General features: G+C 40.4%; 1 protein-coding gene across 3 annotated transcripts in view; it reads left to right on the top strand.

Moving 5' to 3' along the window:
- Nucleotides 1–25,922, top strand: part of LOC133490696 (ephrin type-A receptor 5) — a 125,743-nt gene extending 99,821 nt beyond the window's left edge. For 2 of the 3 annotated variants that reach the window (XM_061801083.1, XM_061801082.1), the window contains 14 exons: nt 3,282–3,406; nt 4,808–4,897; nt 6,202–6,271; nt 6,428–6,530; nt 11,781–11,848; nt 12,871–12,996; nt 13,715–13,900; nt 14,656–14,717; nt 16,328–16,395; nt 16,510–16,651; nt 18,040–18,189; nt 21,139–21,332; nt 23,447–23,611; nt 24,980–25,922. In XM_061801083.1, coding sequence (XP_061657067.1) covers nt 3,282–3,406; nt 4,808–4,897; nt 6,202–6,271; nt 6,428–6,530; nt 11,781–11,848; nt 12,871–12,996; nt 13,715–13,900; nt 14,656–14,717; nt 16,328–16,395; nt 16,510–16,651; nt 18,040–18,189; nt 21,139–21,332; nt 23,447–23,611; nt 24,980–25,091 — 1,661 coding nt within the window. In that variant the 3' untranslated portion in view covers nt 25,092–25,922. Of the gene's footprint in view, nt 1–228; nt 494–3,281; nt 3,407–4,807; nt 4,898–6,201; nt 6,272–6,427; nt 6,531–11,780; nt 11,849–12,870; nt 12,997–13,714; nt 13,901–14,655; nt 14,718–16,327; nt 16,396–16,509; nt 16,652–18,039; nt 18,190–21,138; nt 21,333–23,446; nt 23,612–24,979 lie in introns of those variants that run through there. The other variant, XM_061801084.1, reaches the window with a different exon arrangement.
- The last annotated feature ends 275 nt before the right edge of the window (nt 25,923–26,197 follow it).

The raw sequence follows: 26,197 nt of genomic DNA, 5'->3' as shown, positions 1-26,197 counted from the left end.
ATGGTTTGTCCGAGCAATTCCACCTATGGACAATTTATTCCCTCCAGTTGATCAGCCATGGAGCGTTTTGGATTGTTATGGGAAGTAAATGTATGTAAATGTTTATAATTTCTGATAAAATTAATTCAATTTTCCTTAAGGCCATTTCCAGTTAGTTACAATCACTGACATCCAGGCAGTTTTGGTTCAATTCCCAATCACTTCCCACTTTTTATCTTCTATCTATAGATGTTCCTTGTAATTGACTGAAGACAAGTCAAGGTTGTAGCCCAAAACCAGCTGGGATAGGCTCTAGCTCACTGGATGATGCCGAACAGGATAAACGATATAGAAAATGAATGCACAGATAGTCACAGATGTAAGCGGTTCTGTGCTTAGTGCTGAAACAGAATTAGTTGGACAAGGAAAACAGCAAATATGAGACATTATACAGAACAGACACAACACTGGGATACTTCATGGAGCCGGTTAGTGAATGCAAGTTGACGTTCATTTCATTTGACATCTTGATGGAATTCTCGGATGAAAATAAACCTTTGTGGAGTGTGTCGCTTTGTAAATTCCTTCCTGGCCTTCTTCATTCCTAGCACTTATCTTTTTATTGCCTTAGTGAATAGAGGTGTTGTGGTATTTTTTGTGTCTTGGAAGGTTGCATTACAAGTGCACAACACAAAAGACTGTTATGAAATAAAGCGAGTTGCAAGAAAAAATGAAATCAGCTTTAGTGAAAGGTTTTCTTTTTCTTGCACTTTAGTTCTACTGATCATCATATTTCTCCAATGCACTTATAAACCATAGATATTTGAGCATCTGTATTGATTTGTTATTTTTATCAAAAGCTGCTGAGTGAAAGTGGTTCTCTGTTTTTATTTTCAACACTGTCATAATGCTGTAACGGAGAGGTACTTCAATTTGACAAGTAGACAGCTGTCACTGTGTCTTCAAGCATTTAGTAAAAAGTGCTTTGCAACTCTCGGTTGAGTTGGATAACAATAAATCATTGCAGAACTCACTGATGTTCACTCTCATTTGTGCTTTTGTGAAATACCCAAAAGTTGGAGCTCGTTAGCAACACGCAGGAAATTCCTCCGTGTGGCGTTCGTTGTTAAAAGAAATTCGTTGTTAGGGGGCCTGACTACGTGCTTTCAGATCTCCCACACTTGGATAAAAGCACTCACGTTCCTTTGCAACGCCAACTCTCACCCTCGTCTCTCACTTCCATTTCAGATCGTTCTTCTCGGATCTGCTTGATTTAAAACTCTTGTTTTAGTGAGCCCTAAAATCTGTTGTCCTGCAACTCTGAAACTCGAATATATCTGTCTGTATTTTATTTCTTAGGTGATATTATGAAGACAATTACAAAACTCTTATTGATCTGGCATAGGTTTTTTATTTACTACTATTTTGATTGTCCCATTTAGTATGAACGTTGACTAATTCTAATAAGAAGATCTACAATTAGATCGGTGTTGGGGGCCCATGTTAATTATTTGTACAGTATGTAATTTTTAACGTGGTCAATGTACCTGAAGGCTTTGCAGTCACCTTGCTTTCATGTGGAACCACATTCAGAATGTGTAAATAATATCCATAAATCACAACTCTATTATTTGAGAATTTATATGTACTTTTGGTGCATTATTACCAGTTAATCTCCAGTAAAAAATAAATAAATAAATAGATAAATAAAGCCCCTCTGTCTTCATGATAGTCAAGCCTTTACCGTATTTCAAAAAAAGGGTGTGTGTATGTGTGTTGGTTTTTGGTTTCAGGCTTTTAAGATGTTGCAGATAGGTCTTTTGTGCAGCCATTTACTTCGGATACAGTTACTGTGTTTGTAGCGATGATTTATTCCCTGTAGAGTTCTGCTGAGACTATTGAAACCTAAACGCTGCTTGGTGTCATACACGCACACAATGTAGACGTTGCCAGAGGGAGCATTTTGCTTGGTTAAAAGCCTCTTGTCGTAGATTCTCCAACTGTCCCTCTGAGAGATGGGCCAACATCTCACTTTACAACAGGATGGCTCAGTGACGGATGCACACTCACACAAGCCAGCTCACTTAACTCGGGACTTTTCAAGAATAAATTACCTCAAAACCTGTGTTCAAAACGCAAATTAGTTTGAACCGGGCACACAACTTGAGGTTGGGGCATTATGTGACATTTCTCACAAAGACTGCATGACATGGCGCAGCTGGAAAGTGTTGGTCTCACAGTTCTGAGGTCCTGGGTTCAATCCCAGACCCGTCTGTGTGGAATTTGCATGTTCTCGCCGTGCCTGCGTGTGTTTTCTCCGGGCACTCCGGTTTCCTCCCACATCCCAAAAACATGCTATATTAACTGGACGCTCTAAATTGCCCCGAGGTGTGATTGCAAGTCCGGGTGCGTCTCTCTGTGCCCTGCAATTGGCTGGCAATCAGTTCAGGGTGTACCTTGCATCCTGCCTGTTGACAGCTGGGATAGGCTCCAGCACTCCCGTGACCCTCGTGAGGATAAGCAGCTAAGAAAATGGATGGATGGACTGCATCACGTTTCTTGATCAAGTTTTAGTTGGCTCCCCTGAACTCAGAAGGCAAAAACCAAGAGGTAAATGTTTTTGTTTGTTACGTATCAGAAACTTTATACAGTGTTAGGGGAAACATCGTATTCTTTGGTTCTCAAAAAACAATCTTAACATTATTCATCACAGAGGTTCACCTTCCAGTTTATGTTCAACTTAATAGGAATACATACTTAATATTACGCCTTCTACAAGTTTTCGTATCACCCTACATGAAACACGAAGTAGCCTACTAGGAATGCTCATAATATTTAGCTGTGTTTCGGCTCACTCACTGCGACAGATTGACAGAGTTGCGGTTCAACTCGCCTTCTCCTCTGCCAGCATTGATTGAATTGGCGAAGATTTAACTGGATAGTTTAATTAGGCGCCGGCGCATCTCAATGCCAAAATTGTAGCTGAGCTGCCTTGGCCTAGAAATCCTCTCATTGGCTGGAAGAGCTCAGCGGAAACAGTCGAGCACCCTCAAAGGAGTCTGAATATGAAACGTGTGTGGACACATCATGGATGAAATGAGTCAAATGGTTGCATACTCACAGTAACAGTGTACAATTGTTTTGGAAATAGCCTCACACTGTCTTGAAATGATGTCAACACATCAGTTTTGTCCCTTTGTGATATTTTGTATATGTACAATTAACTAAGTTTCAAATGCCAAGAGATGACAAGTGCTCGTCTTCCTGGGTTTTAATTACTGTGTGTACGTGTGTCTGTGCAGCTCCTTCGCCGGTGAGTGTGGTAAGAAAAGGTCACGCCGGAAAAAGCAGTATCGCACTTTCCTGGGCAGAACCGGACCGACCAAATGGCATCATCCTGGAATATGAGATCAAGTATTTTGAGAAGGTAATTCTATCAAACTAATGCTCTTCTTTTGTTCAGATGTTAGTCCAAAGGCAAAATTCTACATTTGTCTCTAAAACGAGCAAATTGATGCCAATCTTTTTTTCTTCATGATCCTCATGCAATATGCACCCACTGGCCACTTCTTTAGGTACAGCTGCAGTCTACTGACATCCAGTTCAAGAACTGCTTCAAACATTTTGCCTTTACAATAAATGTTGTTTTTCTTTACAGCATATTATTTTAGTTATAGTTAGAAGTGTTGCAATGCTTTTCTACCCTTGCATTACCTCAAAACTAATAGAACCACTTCATGTATTCAGTTCTAAACTCCTGCAAACAACAATAAACGAGTGTACCTCAAAATTAAAGATTTTGTCCTGTATTAATTTGATTAAAGACTTCAAATTGCCAGTAGGTGCAAATGTGATTCCAAATGTTTTTATATGTCCTGCGACTGGCTGGCGACCACTTCAGGGTGTAGCCCACTTCTTGCTCAAACAGAGCTGGGATAGGCTCCAGCATGCCTGTGACCCTAGTGAGGATAAGCGGTACAGAATATGGTTGGATTTATGATTGTAAAATTGTCATTTGTGCCACAACTTTTGAATCTCAATTTGTCCTTGTGTACCTAATACTGTGGCCTTTTAAAATCATTGAAGGCCCGTTTAAGATGCTTAAATGCAATTTGTACTAAATGAGCGGAATGTTTGTGGTATGTACAAACAAGGACATAGAATTAAGTCCAGAACTATAATGAAAATTAGAGTAATAGCTTTTACCTTTACCTTTACAGCTTTTACCTTTACAGTATACAAGTAAACATCCATGTTTATTCTATATCTATAGGTATGTGTTGCCATTTCTACCTGACACAATGCGGTTTGCAGTAGCAAGCCCATAACTTCTGACTTCCTTTGCTTTGCCTCAGCTGCTTGCTTTTCGAGGGTGTGGCATGCCGTCATTTTGCTGATGTTTTCACACTTAAATGGCACCTTGTGCAAGTAACTTTCACTTTCCCAAAGCTGTTTTTAAGGTGGACATTGTTAAAGAGAGCAATTTGATGCTTCGGCTCAGTTCAGTGATCCTGTGCCCTTCCTCCTCTCTCCCTTTCATCCTTGCAAGCATTCTTCTCTGGGAAGGTCATAATAAAGGTATACTAGACAGAGAGAGCGAGAGAGAAGGGGGTGGGCGAGGTTTGTGGTCAGTGGTTAGCTAATGGTTTCTGGCTAATGGAGTGTTGTTTAAACTGATGAGGTTACAGTTGGGAAACTGATCCTTACACACAGGTGTAACACACACTCAAATACCGCTCTTGGAGTACAGTAAAAACAAAAAATGCAAGGTTTTTTTTTTTTTACAAGATATATCTGAAATGTGCATACTCACTTTGTCTTGCAACAGGAACAGGACTCCAGCTACACTATAATAAAATCCAGGGAGACGGAGATGGTGGTGGAAAGTCTAAAACCCTCTTCAGTGTACATCTTCCAGGTCAGACACAGACTTAGAAAATCTATTGAGACATTGATTAATGATACTGACATGACACAGAGAAGAAACGGCAAGGAATATATTGAAGGTGAACAAGCACTTGCAAAGATTGAGCTTGTTTGAAGTGCTGTATAACTCAAATGGTCCCCTGGAATGTGTTATATTGGACCAATAAAGAAAGGCACAATATCTGGAAATGGTTAAAGTCAGCATGTTCTCTGTAGAATTCAATAGAGGAAGCTGGCAGTGGAAAATCTGTTCCAGGAGCCTGATCAATTTGTTCACACTTCATAACTTTCCCCATGAGATTTAATATAAATAAAAGTAGTCCCTTCTCAGGGTTCAACTTTTGTTATTATTATTGTCATGTAAATGCAAAAAACAAAGGTTATCCAAAATAAAATTTGCCAGGAATGGAGCTCAAATCAGGAAAGGCTGAATTCCTTTAAAACTACTTTTCAACCAAACGGACCAGCTCAGTTCGGAAGGGCATCTCAAACTAGCCCTTAGCAGTACACAAGAAGTAGCTCTCAGTTTCAAAAAGGTTGATGACGGCTGCTCAAAAGTGATCATAGGTGTCATTGTTAGTGGGAATAGTTTTTTAACCAGGGGGATACTATGGATTATGGGATTCCTCGTCTCCCACAATTTTTTTGTGTAAAAAAACACAGGTCACAGTTTTATTTGTATCATGTTCCACCTTTGTGTAATGTACAACTTCCCCAGATTATAAGAGAGGATTTCTTACTTTAGCTGTTTAATTGGATCAAAATATTAGAAACGATTCCAGATAAGGTCCAGTCCAGTTTTTGACCACTGCAAATTAACAACGAAAATCAATTTTGGTGAAAAAAATTCACGCTACTTTATTGGTACAGCTTGTAAATGACGGAGGCCGACTGCCTCTCGTTAATAATGGGAAGATATTATGATTGTGAAAGCTAATGTGTTATGTCGAAGAATGTATCCCCTTAGCCTATTTCAGATGTGTTTGCGTCATTGTTTACTGCACTTTTTTTTTTTCTTTGAAAGTGGCACTCATGGAATCTAGTTTTCGAATCCTGCGCACTGCGCCACGGGCTTTAGTTTCTTTCCAGGTTTGGAAGTTTTTGATAATTGAAAACAATTGTAACTTAGTTGGATGTGGGCTAAAAATTAAGACGTACTGGACAGTGACAGAAGTTTTAGAAAGTTTGGTATGTTAATTAGTTGTCATTTCTATGCATGTAGACTGCAGGACTGTACAGTACTGTATATTGCATGACAGAATTTTGTTGTTTACTGCTGTACCTTGTATATTACAGGTGCGAGCCAGGACCTCCGCAGGCTACGGCACTTTTAGCCGCCGTTTTGAATTCCAGACGAGCCCTTACTGTGAGTTCAGAGAAACGTGGGCTGCAGTGTGAGAGTAATCGCAAGTGGGCAAGCGTATCAATACAAAAACCTCACAGCTGTACTTGAAGTATCAGTATCGTTGTGCAGGCGGATGTTTGTATATCTAGTTCTGTTTTTATCTCTCTCCATTGGCAGTAACAGCTACCAGTGAACGTGCTCAAGCTTCCATTGTAGCGGTGGCCATCACTTTGGCGCTGGTCCTTCTGGCAGTGGTGGCTGGATTTCTGCTCAGTGGAAGGTAAATATACCTGTAATTTTATAAGAATGCACATTCAATGGACTGTTGGTGTCTCCCATTACATAAAAATTAATATTGGGATAGCGCACTTATTTTTGCTTGGTGACTCATTCTCCAGGATAGAATCCATGGAAAATAATAAATGATCACAATATTTGCTCCATGAAGGAGTTTACATCTCTATAGGGCAACCTTCAAAATGCTCAAAACATTCATTTCACTCCTTCATTTACTGATGAACATCAAAGCATCAGTGACAACTGGGGGTTCTGTATCTTGATCAAGAAAGGGCCAAGGATCAAACCCACACCCTTCAGGTTGAGAGACGACCACCCCAACACCTGAACCATGGTGCCAAATCAATCGACATAACCCTTTAGCTTAATAATCAATACAAAATGTTTTTTATATTTTACAAATGATTTTTTTTCTAAATATGAGCCTCTACTAAATTATGTCACTTGATGGTTAATAAAAGAAAAGGAGTAAAGGAGCATAATAATGTGGAAAAAAATACTATGATAATGAATGAATTTTCAAAATACACAGCTGCAATATTTGGGATCATTTGATTCACTGTATTTTTGATTCATTTTGTATTTTATTCCTCTTGTTTGCATGGAAATATTGAAGAAAACTTGTAATATTACCTTTGTGACTTCCTATCTGTTTGGGTTTATATCACAAAACGAAAAATGGAATGCATTTATAAAGCGCATCAGTTTTCTGCAGATTTTTGCCATTGACGGTTCGGGCTGGTCGCCATCTCCTCAAATAGTGTGGGTCCACTGTGTTTGCTTTATTAATGTGCTCTAGAGATTGTTCGAATGGGCAGTTAAAGGGTTAAGCAGCATAATGCTGGCGATGCAGGGGATTTGGTCTATGTTGGTGGAGCTCAGCTTCGCGTGTTTGGACGGGAATCACTGATCTATGTTATGATTACCTTCAGGTCACTGTGGAAGCTCCCATTTGTGGCCTGAAGTTGTTATGACAGCCCCTGTTTGTTGCTCTTTGACGACTGCGACAGGAGTCATGGGTTGAATATGTGCAGTTGCACGGACACAGCTGCTTGATCATGAGGCATTCCTCAACTCATTTGATCTGAGTCAGAGGTTCGCATCAGGAGTGCTAAACTTATGTTGTTTATATAAAGGGTCAGTAAAGAGGGTGCGCGGTGCAGCCGACACATCCATCAATATCACAGCTACAACCTGCAGCTCTGAGCCGCATCCACTGTGGAGGTCAAGTAGAGCAGCTGCTGTGGTCACGATGCTTTACTGTCAGAGCCTGGACTCATGAATATCATTGATCCTTGTTCTACAATATGCTGAGCCTTACTGTTTTCTGCCAGTGTATTGTGCCTCTCTGGGAGAGTACCCAAACATGCCTAGGAATTGCAAATGTAAAAAATCATGTCTTTCTGGTTAGTTCAGGTTTTCTTTTTTTATTTAGATGTAGATGTCTTGAAGCAGGACCAGCATAATAGATGAAATATGTTGACAGGGAGATAGCACAATTAATTCATCCCAAACATAGTCTCTGCCAAATGGGCGAGCAGAGAAATCAGACAGGATAGGTCAGGGGCCATTTTCAACAACTATAATGGAGTCTATTTCAACGTGGATGGAGTGAAATTCCCTTGATAATGATGCTAACACATCCATGTTTTTGAGGGCATGTTTTTAGCTACCGAATTGACACTAATAGTGAATTGAGACTGCATTGTTCAAGTGGCACAATTTGGGGAGAAAAATGCTTCAATATGAACAGCAGGATACACGGAAGTACAGTACACATCAATGTGAGATTTATGTAATTGAAAGGCTGATATAAAGTATATTCACATTTGCCCAAACAACGCAAATAAACACATGAAAAAAAATCACAGCAAAAAATGATCAAATACGATCTAAATTTGCTATATTGGAGGTGTCAGTCAAATAACCAATCAGGCAGTGGTGTTTTTTTTTTTACCCTCGTTTAAATCTACATCAACAAAACTATGGAAACAGTATTCATGTCAAAGGTTAAAAATGCCAGAAGAGTCACAAACTTATTGCAATGTCCATTCTTAACACAAATTCTTTGTTGTGCATTGTCCCACACAAAGGTATCTTGGAAAAAATAATTTTCAAACTGATCAAGGAGAGGTTGCATTTCATCAAAATAAATAGTGTGCACGCAGCGATTATCTGTAAGAAATAAAATAAAAACTACTCAAGAATGGTGCATGCGTGCAAAGGTGGGGAGACGTAGAATGGAAGCCGGACAAAATATTCACTGTTGAATTTGGGCCACACAATTCCCCCAATCTCCTGTATGCCCCAGGCCACCCCTCCCCATCTTCACTGTCCAGACAGCTAACACACATCCGTTGACATAGAAACAGGGCACATATGTGTAGATGCATTTATACGCAGTGATGCATGTCCACACGAGTTAACATGCATACACATACACACAGAAATCCCCATACAGGAAGTCTGAAGGCCAAGTGGCTACTGGGCAGTGGGCACGCTCAAATCCCTTGACTCAACAGATCCGGAAAACTAGACACCCCCAGGCGGACACAAAACACACACACACACACGCTGGATATTCACTGTACATACATAGTGTGTACAGTGATTACCCAGCTGCCAATGCAAAGACTCTTGTATTTTCTGTCCTACAGAGAGAGAGCTGCATGTGTGACAATTTTTAAATTATTTGTACTTTCCGGTACTTGTTGCTGAGGGGGACAAAAGCAAAAAAAAAATTAGTGATTTATAACAGATTAAAATTAAGTTAACTAGAGTGTTGCATTACTTGAGCAACAAACCCCAAATAATGCAATAAAGCCATGCAGTACATATTTGTATTAAAAACACTTCCAGCCATCCGTTTTCTATTAAACTTGACCTCATTAGCTGATGAGCTGAAGCCTATCCACCCGCTGACTTTAGGCAAGGGGTTGGGGCACATCCTGATTGGGCATTAGTTATTCATTGGGTATATAGAAATAAAAAAACCTTCCCACTCACATTCACCCCTTCATACAATTTAGTCTTCAATCAACAAAAACTGAGGATAAAGAGAAAACCCACACAAACCTAAAGAGAACAACGAAACTCCACACAGGAAAGTGAGACCCAAGATTCAAACCCTAAACTTTAAAACTGCAAATTATACATGTTAATAAAGACTGCAATCCAACTGTCGTACGCTACAGAACACCAGGCCTCAAATGTAATGGTCAAATGAAAAACGGTAAGCAAAGTAGAAACTTGCCGTGCTTTCTTTTGTTGCGTGATGTATCAACAATAACCTCAAAATGTGGTTATTAAAGTAAATACTTCAACAGCAGACACTTTTCAGGTATAAATATAATTAAATGAAACATGCTCAAGTAAGGCGGTAATTGGGCCGACCTTCTTGTGCTGCATGGTGACAGTCTGAGTTCATAATTTCAAAATATCTTGTGTACCATTTGTGCATTGAACTGCAAGACTGATAAAAGGGGTTTGGGGAAGGTTCAATCAATTTACAAATTTCATTTTGTCTTCCATACAAGAGCAGAAATGTCATCCTTTGTTCATATCTATGGTAAAAATGTATAGCTAAAGACAAACAAAATGTTGCCCATCAACTCTCTCCTGCATTTCTTGAAGTCTTCGCATATACCAAATTACTTTGTGATTTCGCTACCTAACCTGTAAATACCAGTAAGTAAATTTCAAGTTCCATCAGCTCTGAAATTGAGATGCTCCCGTTTCTGGCCCGTGTTGAACATTTTTGGCAGGCACAAAAAATTTCCTGATTGGCTCCAATTATAGCTGGTTAGTTGGCATTATAATAATTTGCGCGTCTACTCGCTCTGTGCTGTAATGTATGTGTTTGTGCGTGTGTGCGCCCATGGCATTAAGTACAAAATCTTCTTTGTTTAATCTAGGTTATCTCATTGTATCTGATGGCTCTGATGTATCAATATTGACAGAGAGAAATTGTTTGGACTGGCACAAATGCAGACGCATGGGGGGATTTTTTGTTTCACGGGAAAAAAAAATTATTATAATAAGGTCCTTATTCGTAACATTTGCGAACAAAAACCGACGGCTACTATATTCTAAATGGGGGGAAAAAATAATTGATAAGCAGACTTGGAAAAAGTCTTTTCCTTATCTGTAAAGCTTTTGAAAATCTTGGAAATATGATATACATCAAAATAGTCTACTGGCTGTCAATCCTTCCATTTTCTCTTGTGCTTGTCCACACAAGCACCAGGAGATCCTGAAAACTCCACTTTGAGAGGCAGAGATTTAAAACCCAAATTAAATTGTGAAGCAACGATTGCACTTTGCTGCCTTTGAATGTCTACAATGCAATATCATGCATACTTTTCTTTCTGGTTTTAGGTTTATTTCTGTAGGAAATGTATATTAAATGACACTTGGGTTTCTAGTTTCTTTGACGGTGCACCCACAGTGGAGCGCAAAAGCTGGCATATCTTGATTTTGTTGCAAGCATAAGGCTGCGCAATAAACTTAGTTGTCTCATTTGGCATGTGCCTGGTAGAGTGAAAATTTGTGTGGCAGAAAATCAGTTTTAACTTAAGAGTGTGACACAGTAGGTAGGTAGGTAGACTCCTACTCAAACGTGATTTGGGTGATTTGAATCGGGACGGTGGCAGACAGATTCTTAGCTCTGTGGACATTTGCGGTGGATGTCAGATGTAATCCATTCAAAAATGTGAACAGCAGGCCTCCAACCATCGCAATCATTGTATAAATCAATGTATTGAATGCATTATTAATATTGAGATCCTCATTATATCTTTATCCATTTTTGAGACACTTATCCTCACAAGGGTCGTGGGAGTGCTGTAGCCGATCCCAGCATCAACCAAAGCGTCTTGCAGTCCCATATAAACATAATTTGTGCACTTCAGCCTCCAGCAAATCTGTTTTTTCTTCCGTCAAGTCATAGGCTGTCAATGCATTTCCAAGATGTCACATTTGAAGGAAATGAGAGGAGCCATCTTGATTGGACAGAAATTAAGTTGACTGTGGTGACGACCACAACATTGCAAACATCCCTCTTGTAGATCCACTGAGGTGCGCTGGTCCATGAAATTACCAAAAGCGTGTCTGCCCTGCCCCTTCAGAGCTATGCCACACCAGATTTATCCTAATCGCGAAAAGCGCCATTACTTATAAAAACGATAATAATATATAATGCAATACTACAATAATAATTTCTTCTCTTTCCTAGGAGGTGCGGTTACAGCAAGGCAAAGCAAGATCCTGAGGAGGAGAAAATGCACTTCCATAATGGTCACAGTAAGTCCACAATGTTTTGTCACTGTATAGAGAAAAATGTGCGGCGTATCTCCACAATTCTGACTTTTGAATTTAATTAATTCAAATTCTTGTAATCATCATCCATCCATTCATCCATTTACTGAGCTCCCCATCCTCACAGGGGTCACAGGAGTGCTGGAGCCTATCCCAGCTATCAATGGGCAGGAGGCAGGGTACACCCTGCATTGGCTCCACCACGCCGCCTTGTAATTTTCTACTAAAAAATAATAATTGTGTAGATCATGTTTCTTTGGGTACCAATTATGTTTTGTTTTTGCTATTTGCTTGTTAATTTTGGGGTGGGAGGACAGGTCATCGGCCCTTTATAGTTGAGAGTTCAAATAGTGGCCATGTCGGTCTGGGTTAGTTTACCCCTGAAGCCCTGACCATGTGTTTCTGCACGACAATACAGTCAAAGATCCTAAGGGCTTCTCGTTGTTGGCATACCGTCCGAGTACAAATGGAGCGCTGATCATTCATCCATCTTGACAGCTTCATATATTTGGCAGCATTTTGCCATTCTGTTCTACATCCCATCTGTTGCAATTAGAGGTGACTGAGACTGCTCTGTCGGATCATAAGAAGCACCATTGTGCCACTGTGCCTTGTTGTCACACTGAAAGATAATAGTTTCATTATAGCCAGACAGCATATGGGACCAAGACCCACACAAAGAGCAAAATTTTGCCTGCAGTATTACCCCCTACTTTTTTTTCATCTACGCCATAAATATACATCAACCTATGATAGAAAAACACTAAAATAATTTAAAATTCATTTTGCAACATTACCCTTACAAACAAATGGTTTCCATTTTTGTAAGGCCGTCATGAAGGGGCAGAGCATGTCAAGTAATAATTTTCTGTTCTACAAAAAACTTTGTATTTAAGACTACTACTATTGTTTGAGGATTGGTGAATCATCACTGGTATAGTGTAACCGTAATTTTGTCATGTTTTTAAATTGTAATGGTGCTATTCATACTGTATGTGTGCCTGCAGTAAAGTTTCCTGGAGTGCGTACCTACGTTGACCCCCTCACCTACGAAGACCCCAACCAGGCTGTGCATGAATTTGCCCAAGAGATTGAGGTGTCCTTCATCTCCATTGAAAGAATCATTGGAGCTGGTGGGTTGTTTTTTTGGGCTCCATTATCTCAATGTGCTATGTCCAGACTCTCTTTTATGTACAATAATCTATTCAAGATCACATCCCTTTTGCTTTATTATATTCTATATACTGTATAATACCACCATATCACATCCACCCGTATCTGTAATTTTAGGAATCGCATTGTGCTTCTGAACTGCTTCTTTTTCAAACACCACTGGCGTGGGAAGTCCTGAAGAGAAACAAATATTACATATGAAAATGTCTTATACATAAATACAAGTATATCAAGATCATTGTATCTACAGTATCTACTGTACGGTATATGTATGTAGAATAGACTTAAAAAGGGGGAAGCTCAGAAACAGTCTCAGCAGTCTGTTTACAAATGTGTAGCCAAAATAAAAAAAATAGCATGCAAAACTGAAGTACTTCACAAAATCAATATATTTGAAACATTAATGGAAATAATGTGCAATTAAACCCATGATGGTTTATCATAAGGGAAGATGTATCTATTGTTACGGAGTACATTGATTGTTGAGCCGAGGATTGATTCATACCATGGCAAAACGGTTCCACAAAAAACAGTCTCCTTATTCGAGTTCTAAAAATATAACAATGAATAAAAAGGGAAAGTTTTTTTTTTTTTAGGTTGCTCTAGTGTACCACCGAATAAGACGTTTACAGGTCAAGCTGGGCTTCAATGTGTAGACGCTCTGTCTGTTTGCCGCAGGGGAGTTTGGTGAGGTGTGCAGCGGACCACTACGGTTGCCGGGGAAAAGGGAGATGCAGGTCGCCATCAAGACGTTGAAAGCTGGATACACTGAGCATCAGAGACGGGACTTTCTGTGGGAGGCGTCAATCATGGGACAGTTTAACCATCCTAACATCATTCGCCTGGAGGGCGTGGTTACCAAGAGTGAGTGTCTTCACAAAACAGAAACTTAGTATTTCTATTAGGGATGCCAATAATCATTGATGAATTTAGAATTTGATAGCTTGGAATTGTCTTGAAACCACTGAAGCAAATTATTGTGCACTGCTTCCACCAAGTAGTGAGCCACCATTCATCCATCCATTTTCTTAGCCGCTTATCCTCACAATGGTTGTAGGGAGTGCTGGAGCCAATCACACGTAGGAGCAATTTAGAGTGTCCAATTAACGTTGCATTTTTTTGGGATGTGGGAGAAAACGAGAGTGCTCGGAGAAAACCCATGCACGTGGTGCCGGGAACGAACCCGAGTCCTCAGAACTGTGAGGCTGATCCACCGTTCCGCCGGCACCATTCATTCAGCCTTAAATAGTTTGATGTATAAAAGTGAACATAAGATTCACTGAAAAGTTAGTAACTCGTCCGGGAAGTGTTATTCTGCTCAATACAATACTGGCATTGAAGCAGGAGTTCAGAACATTCACCAAACCTATTAAATATAATGGGAAATTTTGTTAAACCCTAACCCTCCCCTACTTTTCAGTTCATCTACTTATTTTGGAAAATTTGCCAAGCACTATAGCAAGAAAAAATTTCAAAAGTTTTCAGTTGCAAACTGCAGCCAAAATAATAAAGTTAAGACATTTTCTTGATCATCAAAGATGAGTATGAAAAATAATAACTGAATTTAGTTGTCAAATCTCGTTTTTTTTGTTTGTTTTTTTTTTTATTTTCCTTATCAGGCAAACCTGTGATGATCATCACTGAATACATGGAGAATGGATCGCTGGACACATTTCTCAAGGTAGAATGAATGTTTGTGAAATAACAGAAGAGAATAGGAAGGATGAATATGATGGACAGCTAAATTATAATGAGAAAATTCGACAGTGGTAAAGATGATACTAAATAAATCCAAGCAAAAGAGGCAAATAGTAAGCAAACCACTAAGATGCAACAACTGACAGAAATGGTGTTCAGTAATAAGTAAATGGATAATTGTTGCCGAAGTGTGTAAGTGTTTACTCCTCTAGATATGTATAAAAAGGGAGAAAAAGCTTCAGTATTTGGAAGTTGTTTGAATGCTGCACCACAGTTGTTGCTAAAGAGGATCCACAGGGAATGACAAGATGCACAATTAGCTTTTATTATCCCAGCTCATTACCTCATTAACTTCAAACATTTAAACTGAAATGTAGCTACTTGGTGCAAACACACTTTACGTGATTGGCGCAACTATTGAGTGGAACCATGTTCACACACATTCAACAATATGTGAATTATCTCTTTGAGCAGTACTTCAAGCTTTTTTTATAGGTTCTAATTGAACTATAGTCAATCAAGGCAGGTCAAATAATATATATATATATATATATATATATATATATATATACACACACACTGTATGTAAAATAATAATGTGATTCATCACATTGTGAAAAATGGCACCAGAAATTCCTCTGGGTGTCGTGAGAAGCCAGACAGTTCTGGTCAGTGGAAAGTGGTTTCGGGACGGGCCGGTCCTGCGTGCCAAAGGGGAGGAGCAGCAGCAGCCGGCAGGGCAGCTCAGTAATGCCTGTCAAGTAATTACATGGATGGCTGCTGTACTCTGGACAGTATAAATGAATCTGCCATGATGTCGACGGGCTTCTGGATTAGTTGTTGCACTATTTTGACAATGCAGTTAGTGATACTCGTACATTGAGCCTAACATGTACGTAACACAATTTCTACGATTAAGTGTGGTGTTATACTGTATACCTTTTCTGTTTTAGTAGTTTTTGGGTCTAAGACAATGATTCGGAAGTCACTTGATTTAGTGGGCGTTGGCTAAGGGTGGTCAGTAGTACAGAGAATGTACTATGCAATACGGAAAGCAACATTTGATCACTTTATACCCAAAAGACTGTATAATGATACAGTATGTATTCATAGCGTTATGAAAATAAAGTGTGGATTTAATAAATAATAGTAAATGAAATAGTATGCCTTTGTATGGGCTGAAAAATGCTACTTGAAGCTTCTTTTTAACTAATCATTAATACCCCACTCTTTAATGCTCAGCTTTGGGGTTCTGTCTTAAAGGGTTTTAACAGCCAAAGTTGGATGTTTTGGAGACAATGTTAGAAAGAGCAGACTTAAATGGTTTGGACATGTTCAGAGGCGAGAGAGAGAGACTGAGTATATTGGTAGAAAAGTGCTGAGGATGGAGTTGCCAGGCAAAAGAGTGAGAGGAAGACCAAAGAAAAGGTTGATGACATGAGGAAAGTGGGTGTTAGAGAAGATGATGCATGAGATAGGCTTAGATGGAAAAAGATGACACTCTGTGGCGACCCCTCACGGGACAAGCCGAAAGGAAAAGAAGAAGAGGATTTTATGTCCATACTGAATTTCATTTTCCTGTATTCACTCCAGAAAAATGATGGCCAGTTCACTGTTATCCAGCTGGTTGGTATGCTGCGTGGAATTGCATCTGGCATGAGGTACAAACTGATGCCTGTGTGGGTCACACATGTATAATGGCAACAAATCACCGTCGTTTTTTTTTTTTTTTTTTTTTTTAAATCCAGTCCTGTCCTTCTCAATAATGAATGCAGGTACTTGTCTGACATGGGCTACGTCCACCGCGATCTGGCAGCTCGCAACATTCTGGTCAATGGTAACCTCGTGTGCAAAGTGTCTGATTTTGGCCTGTCCCGAGTTCTGGAGGACGACCCTGAGGCTGCTTACACCACGCGGGTGAGGTTACGCATTTTGATTTGGGAAGCGGGCTTGCATCCGGCAGTCTGTTTTCATTTTCACATAAAAAGAAATTGCTTGTCCCAGAGCCCAAGGTGACATTTTAAAACTTGACAAACTACTCCATTTACAATAAATAACAAAATATAAATCATAGCAATGAAATGCTGAAAGACGGACATTGCAGTTGAATGAGGAAGCCAAAACTGGGGACACAGTGGAATGTCTAAATTTGAAATCTGAAACCATTTGAGGGAAAAATATGCCGCAAAACTCAGGAGTTTGATCCTCTGTCATCACACCCTGTTTCACCTTAGAAGTAGTGTGTTAGCAGTATAATGAGTGTGTGATGTCGGACAGTCGAATACACATTGAATGAGTGCACAGCAGTGGAAGGTCCTTATTATGAGCTCTGTGTCACAAACTGAGTGACATCCTTTCAGAGGAATCACCGGCTTCCTGCAAACAGAGGCCCAATTAGTACTCAAGTCGGCCTCTCCAACACTCAATTAGCACTGAGCTTTTCTGCCTTAGCCCCAAATATCCCGTCACTCACCTCTCCCGGGCAGGCTGCACATCTTGCTCTCTCTCTCTCTCTCTCTCTCTCTCTCTCTCTCTCTCTCTCTCCCTCTCCCACTCACTCTCTCTCTCTCTCTCCCACTCACTCTCTCACTCAGGCATCCGTGGGTAGAGCGACAACATCCCAACCCTTCAGATAATCAGATCCGGAGATATCCTGCTGCTGTGTTCATCAATGCTGCATCAAGCTAATTTCACTTCTCATTGACTGAAAGCACATTTGCCTCAGCAGTCATCACGGGAAATGTTCTATCTTAGTGATGAAAGCTCGATAATGAAGTCGCTCGCCCGCGCACAGCTTTTGGCTACGTCAGTTCGCAAAGAATATCAACCTTGTCATCCATGTCCCTAAACTAGCATTCATTAATACAACAGTGTGTTGTCATGTCCGGTCTGCATAGGGGGTTCTCGGTTTATGATGATCCTGACATACAAGGTTTCGAGGTTATGAATGGTAATGAACTAGTTAGTGCAGTACAATAAGCATATGTCATCACATATGTTGTCACACACAGCCGAAGTAACACTGAATATATTGTATGTGCTTTAATGGGGACGGGGGGGGGATTGAACCAATTAGTCAATATAGCGCGTCAACTTTAACACCCCACATTGACTTTTAGTGTGACATTGACCAGAACATTGTTGACATCATAAGGTTTATTACATTTATCAAGCAAAAAGAATTGAAAAAAAAAAGATGCAAATAAAATGTCACCACTTTCTTTGTATATATTTCCGCCCTAAGAAGCCAACTAGTATGCTAGTGTGCCCCCCACCCCCTTTTATATTCTTGCATGCTGTCACAGGGTGGAAAGATTCCGATTCGCTGGACAGCACCTGAAGCAATCGCATACAGGAAGTTCACCTCGGCCAGCGACGTGTGGAGTTACGGCATAGTCATGTGGGAAGTGATGTCATATGGAGAGCGGCCCTACTGGGAGATGTCCAATCAAGACGTAAGTGTGATCGTGTTTGTCTTTGAGGTCTTTTTAGTGGAGGTCAATTAATTAGTTAAAAGTTAATAAGTTGAAATTAAATTCTGCGACCATCGAATATATTGAAAGGATGATTGTGCATTAGAACCTTATTCCATGCTTTTCAGTTGGAGTAAGAGATCGTGAAATTATGACCAAAACTGTACGATTTTGGTCTCATCTGACCACAAAACCTTCTCCCATGACTCCTCTGTATCATCCAAATGGTCATTGGCAAATTTAAGACGGGCCTTGACACGTGCTGGTTTAAACAGGGGAGGGAACCTTCCGTGCCATGCATGATTCAAACCATGACGTCTTAGTGTATTACCAACAGTCACCTTGGAAACGGTGCTCCCAGCTCTTTTCAGGTCATTGACCAAATCCTGTCGTGTAGTCCTGGGTTGATTCCTCACCTTTCTAAGGATCATTGAGACTCCACGAGGTGATATCTTCCATGCAGCTCCACTCCGAGTGAAATTGACTATCATGTTAAGCTTCTTCAATTTTCTAATAATTGGTCCAACAGTGGACCTTTATTCACCAATTTGCTTGGCAATTTCTCCATAGCCCTTTCCAGGTGTGTGGAGTTGTACAATTTTGTCTCTGGTGTCTTTGGACAGCTCTTTGGTCTTGGCCATGTCACAAGTTTGAGTCTTACTGATAGTATGGGGTGGGAAGTGTCTTTGTGCAGCTAACAACCTCATACAGGTGCATCTGATTCAGGATAACACATGGACTCGAGGTGGACTTTTAAAGGCAGACTAACAGGTCTTTGAGCGTCAGAATTCTAGCTGATAAACCGGTGTTCAGATACTTATTTGCAGCTGAATCACACAAATCATTAAAAAATCTTACATTGTGATTTCTGGATTTTTCTTCTTGATTCTCTCTCACATTGAACATGCACCTACGATGAAAATTTCAGACCCCTCCATGATTTCTAAGTGGGAGAACTTGCAATATAGCAGGGTGTTCAAATACTTGTTTTCTTCACTGTAGATCTGCTTGCCTTAGTAGTTTGCACGAGATATTTGCTGACAACTCTGGTAGAGAGTTGGACACGGTTGACGGCATCGTTCCCATGTGCAAATTCTGTACAACAAAGACAGAAGTTGAGGGAGAGTAAGACGTGTAAGTGAAATGCGGGAATGTCCTTTTCCGGAAGCTGAATGAGGTTTCCTTTATGGGAGGGGCTGTGTCAGAAGCAATTGCTGTCAATCTACAGTATTGCTGCGAAGTGTCGACAATGGGAATGAATCCCTTTAATGGGAACACAAGGCAAGATAATGCAGCGTGTGTGTGCATGGGGGGCCGGATAAAATGACGCGTGTGAACGAGCACAGAGTTGCGGAGCTAAGCCGAACCTCCTGGGAGGGAATATCACACACTTTTTACAGTCACTTGCTCCGTGGATCTTCTATTTTATTTTAGCCGAGAACAGCATGTAGGAGCAAATTACATGACATTTTTAAGTGGTTGTGGAGCGGTAGGGAACTTAAATCACTTTCGAGTGAGGAGAAGAGCTAATGCGTGTCAGAGGAGCCGGATCTTAAAAGTATTCTACGACCCAGAAGTCACCCTAAAGGGAAAAACTCCAATGGCGCGACAGTGATGAGTTACTGCGAAGCAGGCACCCCACACGTGCACTCCCACCACACGTGCACACGCAGCCCTGCTGTGACCTCCTCACCCCCCCTGCTGCCAGACCCACCCACCTCTTTTTGCTTATGAGGCTGTCTGTCTCGGAGAAATGGAGAGGGGGTGGGGTGGGACGTAAGAGAGGATGAGAGGAGGGAAGTAGAGAAGACGTTTGATGTTTAATTGAAAGCGTTATGGTGGATTTTCTCAGATCTGCACAAGAAATTGCAGCCTCTTCCACCCTCTTTCTGTAAGCCCTCTCCTTCTGTTTCCTATTCCTCACCCTTCGTCTTCTCTCTCTCTCTCTCTCTCTCTCTCTCTCTCTCTCGCTCTCTTCTCATTTTTTCTCTCGTCCTGTCTTTTGTCTCAAAACCACCATGTCCATCTGTGTCCTTCCATGCTTCCCTATTGTTTTTTTTTCCTTCTTCTTTTTCTTTCTTCCTCTGCCTCTCTGATCTCTTGCTGCCTGCCAGTCAGCTTTGTGTAGTTCTTCTGCCTCTTGGCATGCTAGCCTTCTCTCTCCACACTCCCACGCATGTGTGTTTGAGTGCAGTCATTTTTTTTTTGTTTTGTTTTGTTTTTAGGGAGGGAGGGCCGGTCGGGAGGGAATTTGACACAAAGTAGAAGCTGTCATGAACTCAACAGCCCAATTTTCTCCAGTGTCTGTGCCGTAGCAGAAGTAGGCTGAGACCTCCAGCCTGGCGACGTTCCGCTGCAGTCAAACTTGGCGAGCCAAGATTTATTCCTTTGATTCACTATTGCATCTTGCACAAATGATTAACTGGGCTATGCAGTGTAGCCAATAGATGATGCGTTTGAGGTGTTACTCTGTTGAAGGCTACAATGCTTACTTTTACAGTTACTTTAGGAGTCTGTCTTTAGTTGTATTTTATACATTGGATTGTGATGATTGGTTCACTTCAATTTGTCTGGCAGGTTCGGTTTCAGTGAATGAACAGGAGGTCATCAGGTTAGGTGTGGTCAGTGAAAATTAAAATTCTGCTTTGCAAAAATGTGATTAACCACAGTTCATTATTTAACGAGGACAATGGCTTTCTCCAAACGAGGCCAGATGGCTTTGAATTTTTTTTCTCCCTAATAAATAAAATCATCATTCAAAAACAGCATTCTCTGATTGGTTGTCATAGTTTTGCTTGACATTTACATTTGTTTGATGATCTTGACCTTACTTCTTGACAAAAAGGTATTGGAGAAGGGCTGAAATAGCTTTTGATTGCACTTTTCTATGAAATTGTCCTACCATCCCCCATCTGAATTGCCGTTCTGCAGGTCATCAAGGCAGTAGAAGAGAGCTATAGGTTACCGGGTCCAATGGATTGCCCCGAGGCACTGTACCACCTCATGATGGACTGCTGGCAGCGAGAACGCAGCAATCGACCCAAGTTTGACGAGATTGTATGTTTACTGGACAAACTCATTCGCAACCCCTGCTCGCTGAAAAATCTGGTCAACTCCTCGCATAGGTGAGAACTCCCACGTAATATTCATCATACATACATACATGCACACAAGTGCCACTTTATAAAATTTTGCACTTTTATGACCTTCATTGTAGTTAGTAGCCCCTCCTTGCCACTAGGTAATCTAATTTAATCCCCCCCCCACACACACACACACACACTGAAAAATGAATGTACCTTGAGACCCAATTGAAACGGTATTTCATCATAAAGCCACCGAAATACACTCAACAATTAATGTAGTGGCACATGATATCACCAAGTATAAATACCCCCCCAACCCCACATCAACAATTTAGCCAAACGTTGTTCGAAAAAATTTATTTTATTATTAACAGAAGCTAATGCTCTTAACAGTGCAGCTCTGCTTTACCAGCCTTCGAGTAGTAATTGTAGTCGTCGTGCTTTGGCAACCACTCCAGTGGTTCCCCCCCCACCTCACGTGGTTTAAGGGTTCGTGGTTATTTTTCCCCACTAGTTCGTCACAGTAGGGCAGAGAAGCAGAAAGGACATTCTCAGAAATGGGCTGATAATTTAATTTCATTTGAGTTCGCTGGCACTCCTGACACACAACAATTTGTCTACCAACAATTTAAAAAATAAATTGTGCATAATATGTTCCCTTTACATCTGGTAATGGCTATTCAAATACATTTCGCCGATCAAGAAAGTAATCATCACATGCAGGGAAAATTATACATTTAAGACGGTCTAACTGGAAAAAGTGTTTTTTTTAATTGGCTTTCCACTTTCTTCGGCTTTAAGAACAGGGATGTGAAGTGAGATACTGCTAAATTGCTCTTTCTTCACCTTTCTCCGATTGCTTTACATATTGCTTCTCCGGTGAATTGAACTCTGAGCTAAACTCATCATCATTCAGATTAAATGTAAATAGAGTCTCTTGAATTCTTGTGTGGTTGCATAATTAAATCACTTTGGACAAAGATGGCAATATACCTGCATGCTGGTTGGGGCAAAGGCATAAATGAAATAGATTTTCTTAAGAATAAGCAATAGTCTTCAATTGTTTTCTGTGTGCGGTCTTGGTTTTCAAAGTATTCTAACATCCAATTAGTTAGTTTTTACATTAGTGTAATAACATTCAAGTGTTGTAATGGAGTTATTTAGTTCTGATTTTCTTTGTGGAAGCAATGAAATAATGGCTTATCACTGGCCCTTTCCACAAAGAGAAACACCGATCATAAGTAAATTACCAATGTTAGAACCAATGCAATCGTGGTTGACAGTTCAAAGGAGCTCGAGCAAGGCCAGACTTTCTGCATAATGATGCTCCTATTAGCAAGTTGCAGCGTGGAAAATGCTGTTTGCGAGCTTTGACGTTTGTATTTCAAAGCTTGGCACCCTCTCTTTGTCGACATGAATAATGGAATGTATTTTTTTGTAATGAGCGGAGACAATTTTCAGCTTTGCATCACAGTAAATGGTAGCGCACTGAAGGCTATATTATGTGAGCTTACTTTTATGTTTCTGTCATGCTAAACACACCGGTTTGTTGAATTAATTAACCAAAAAAATACATATTCCTTTCTAAAATATAATGAGGATAGTACACGGTATATGATCATATTTACAGTTGGAATAAAAGAGAAATGCAGGCTCCTGACAATAGTTGTATTGGTTCAAAAGCCAGGTTAAAGTTTATCTGACAATAGTAAATTTTTTAACGTTATTGGGAAAAACATTAATCAGAGCATTACTAAATAGAAACGTTCGTCAAGGGCTAGAGCTTACTTTCATCTGGATCTCATTTATTTTATTTATTTATTTAACGTAAAATTTGAAATCCCATTTAAAGATCTTATCCAATCGGAAAGTTTGGTACTTTTGTAAGATCTTAGTGCTGGAATAGGTTAATTTAGCACAGCCAGTGTAATTTGTCAAACCGAGACCAATCGCAATAGCTGATTTTGTGCTTCTGACCACTCCCAGTGCAACGTTCAAGATGTGTTGTCCCAGGTTTTAAACTCGGGATGACTTAAATCAAGCAATCAGTGGATTTTATTCACTTGCTGGCTCCACTCAAATTATCAGTGATATATTTCTTTCCTGTAACCCACTCAATTCATTCCTGCCTTTGTTTTGATTGACGTCAACAGGGTGTCCAACCTGCTAGTGGAGCATGCCAGTGTAGACCTGGACTGTAACATCTGGAGTAGAACAGTCAGCGAGTGGCTGGATTCTATCAAAATGGGCCGGTACACGGAACTCTTCATGGAAGGAGGCTACTCGTCACTGGACACCATCGCTCAGATGACGTCAGAGTAAGGCTACTTGTATATAGTCTCGTTTGGGTTTTATGATACCCGTAGGTTTTGTTTTCATATGTGACTTGCTGCTGGCAGTAGTAAACACTACCTGGCAGATTGTGGAAAAACAAAAGACCCCTATCACAGGAAAAATGTCAACCTTTAATCGTAGACAAGTGACAAGACTGGAACTTTGAGAGAATAGACCTTTCCGACTGGTGGTCTTCAGCTCCCCCCCCCCGTTAGTTACAGTTGCCATGCCACACAATCTTCCAAAATGGCAACTGAAAATAACAGGTTTGGACTGGATTCTCTATCATGTATTCCAGATAATATTGGGGTATATTTTTTGCCAAATGCATCAGACTTATCCAAGAGAGTTCTACAGAGAGGTCTCAACTATTTCACGCAAAGATGTGTACACGGAATTAAGATTTTGGATGGAGCAGGACGCAATGTCAGAGTTACAGCGAAATGTTGGCGATCGATGCAAAAAGGTTCGACACCTCACAAACTTCATGTTGAACATGACACACTTCATTCAGTAGGTCAGTGATACACTAAGTGAAAGTTGTTCTCCTGCAATGTATAAAGCACTGATAATAATTAAATCAAACTCAGAGAAGATACTTCTCCCTCACTTACCTTCGAACATACAGCCTTGTTTGTTGATATTGTCCACACTTAGTTGTACGCACGCGCTTCCACAAGCCTTAGTCCATCGTAGATATTTCCTCAACTGTGTTTTAGGCTTTGGAAAATGAATCAAGCGGGCCCCTTGTAACCTAGCAGGATATCTTTCATCAGAATTGCTTCTTCCCCAAGTGCATCTGAGGACCATTTTGTTCATAACATTAACTTTTCCAAGCGCACGTAACCGGTAACCAGCATTGCTTGTGGGACATGACGACAAGAGGGGCGGGTCAAACCAGGGGTTAAGACAATGGGGCTATCTGATTGGCTATTATTGTACAAGTAATTGACAAGTCGGAAAGGTCAATTGAGAGATGCAGTTGGATTTATTAAAAAAAAAAAAAACTTGCTGGCAAGGAAACAGTTTGAGGACAACTAGGATGACTGCAGCTAAGAAGCGACTGGATCTGTGTATGTTCTGGCTGGCATCTTACACCGTATGTGCTGCGGCCAGCTGCAGAGCTCAAAAGTGTGGGAACAAAAAGGAAGTGCTTGTAAAGGCAGGAAAAGCATTTCAACTCATGGAGGCAGCAGTACATAAATTGTAATGCGTGTATGAGGCACAAGGATACCTGGGATAGACTCACCCTTGTGAGGATAAGCGGTGAAGAAAATGGATGGATGGATGGATAGTGAACTAAGGTGCATTGATTCATAATAATGATCTTATTCCTGTGCTTTTTTTTCCAGGGACTTGAGGAGAGTTGGGGTGAACCTTGCTGGACATCAGAAGAAAATCATCACTAGCATTCAGGAGATGAGAGTCCTTATGAACAACTCCACTACCAGTGTCAACATCTGATGTCGACTGTATGTGGAGACGCACAATATATGTGGACCTAGAGCGGCTTAGCACTTTCTAATGATAAAGAACACTTTTTATGGATCAGTGAGTGGATTTTTTTTTTTTTTTTTTTTTTTTTTTTTTTGGTGTCACAATCCAAGCTGAAGGGAACTGAGTAATTTTTTACAAAGGGAACACAGCGGGGTGACCAACATTTAGTTCAAGTGAAGACTTTCCATCTCGACCCATTTCAGTGAATCTTGGGGATTCCTAACATCCCACCATTGCTTGGACTCTCGCAGTCAAACATGAACATGGATTTTGAGAGCAACCAGCACTTTTCAGCTCTTTCACAATTTTGTCTGTTTCCACTTTCAGCCTGTCTCAGGTTATCTGAGTCCAGTGGATCAGTATACTTTGCTTATTGTCTTCTGGAAACTCTTCTGCAAAGCGCACCGTTCTCCGGTGGGGTATTAATGCACCAACAGTTGCACAACATGTGGATGTGCTACTGTTTTTGTTTGGTGATCATAATCAGGCTGTCAGTCATTTAACATCCCAAGTTATGTTGAACCACATTTCCATCGTGATCCAAAAAAGGAATGGCAAGCACGTTTAATGACCGAAGCCTGAAACATTATGACCCCACTTTTCTAGGTGTTTCTGTTTTGGAATGAATGTAAAGCTCTTCAGATGCACAAATGAACGGCTGCATTATGTTCTGATAATTATGTGGAGCTTTAACGTGGGTAAAACCGCTCCGACACTCTTCTACGTTTGCTCGCAGACTGCATGAAAAGCGCCGCTCGCTTAATGTTGTCTTTTCTCAGAGGCAAAAAAAAAAAAAAAAAAAAAAAATTAAACCTGATAAATTGATGTACCATGTTAGAAAGAAAAGAGTCCACACTCACATAGCCATACACGGTTCCAAGGGTTGGATTCTTCACAAGGACTATGATGATTCTTCAAGTTCATCTAATCACTTCAGTGGATCTTCAAATAGAAGGAATGCATTGGTGAAAGTGGAAATGTCACAAAATGCTCCAAGATTATTGCTGATGGACACATGGCAAAACCTCGGAAGCGTGATCAAGCTCAATTAAGCCCTTGTTCATGCATTATTA

The sequence above is a fragment of the Syngnathoides biaculeatus genome, chromosome 17 (genome assembly GCF_019802595.1).
Source record: "Syngnathoides biaculeatus isolate LvHL_M chromosome 17, ASM1980259v1, whole genome shotgun sequence".
Classification (NCBI taxonomy): Eukaryota; Metazoa; Chordata; class Actinopteri; order Syngnathiformes; family Syngnathidae; genus Syngnathoides; species Syngnathoides biaculeatus.
Note: the sequence above shows the minus strand (reverse complement) of the source record. Positions and strands in the feature narration are given on the sequence as shown.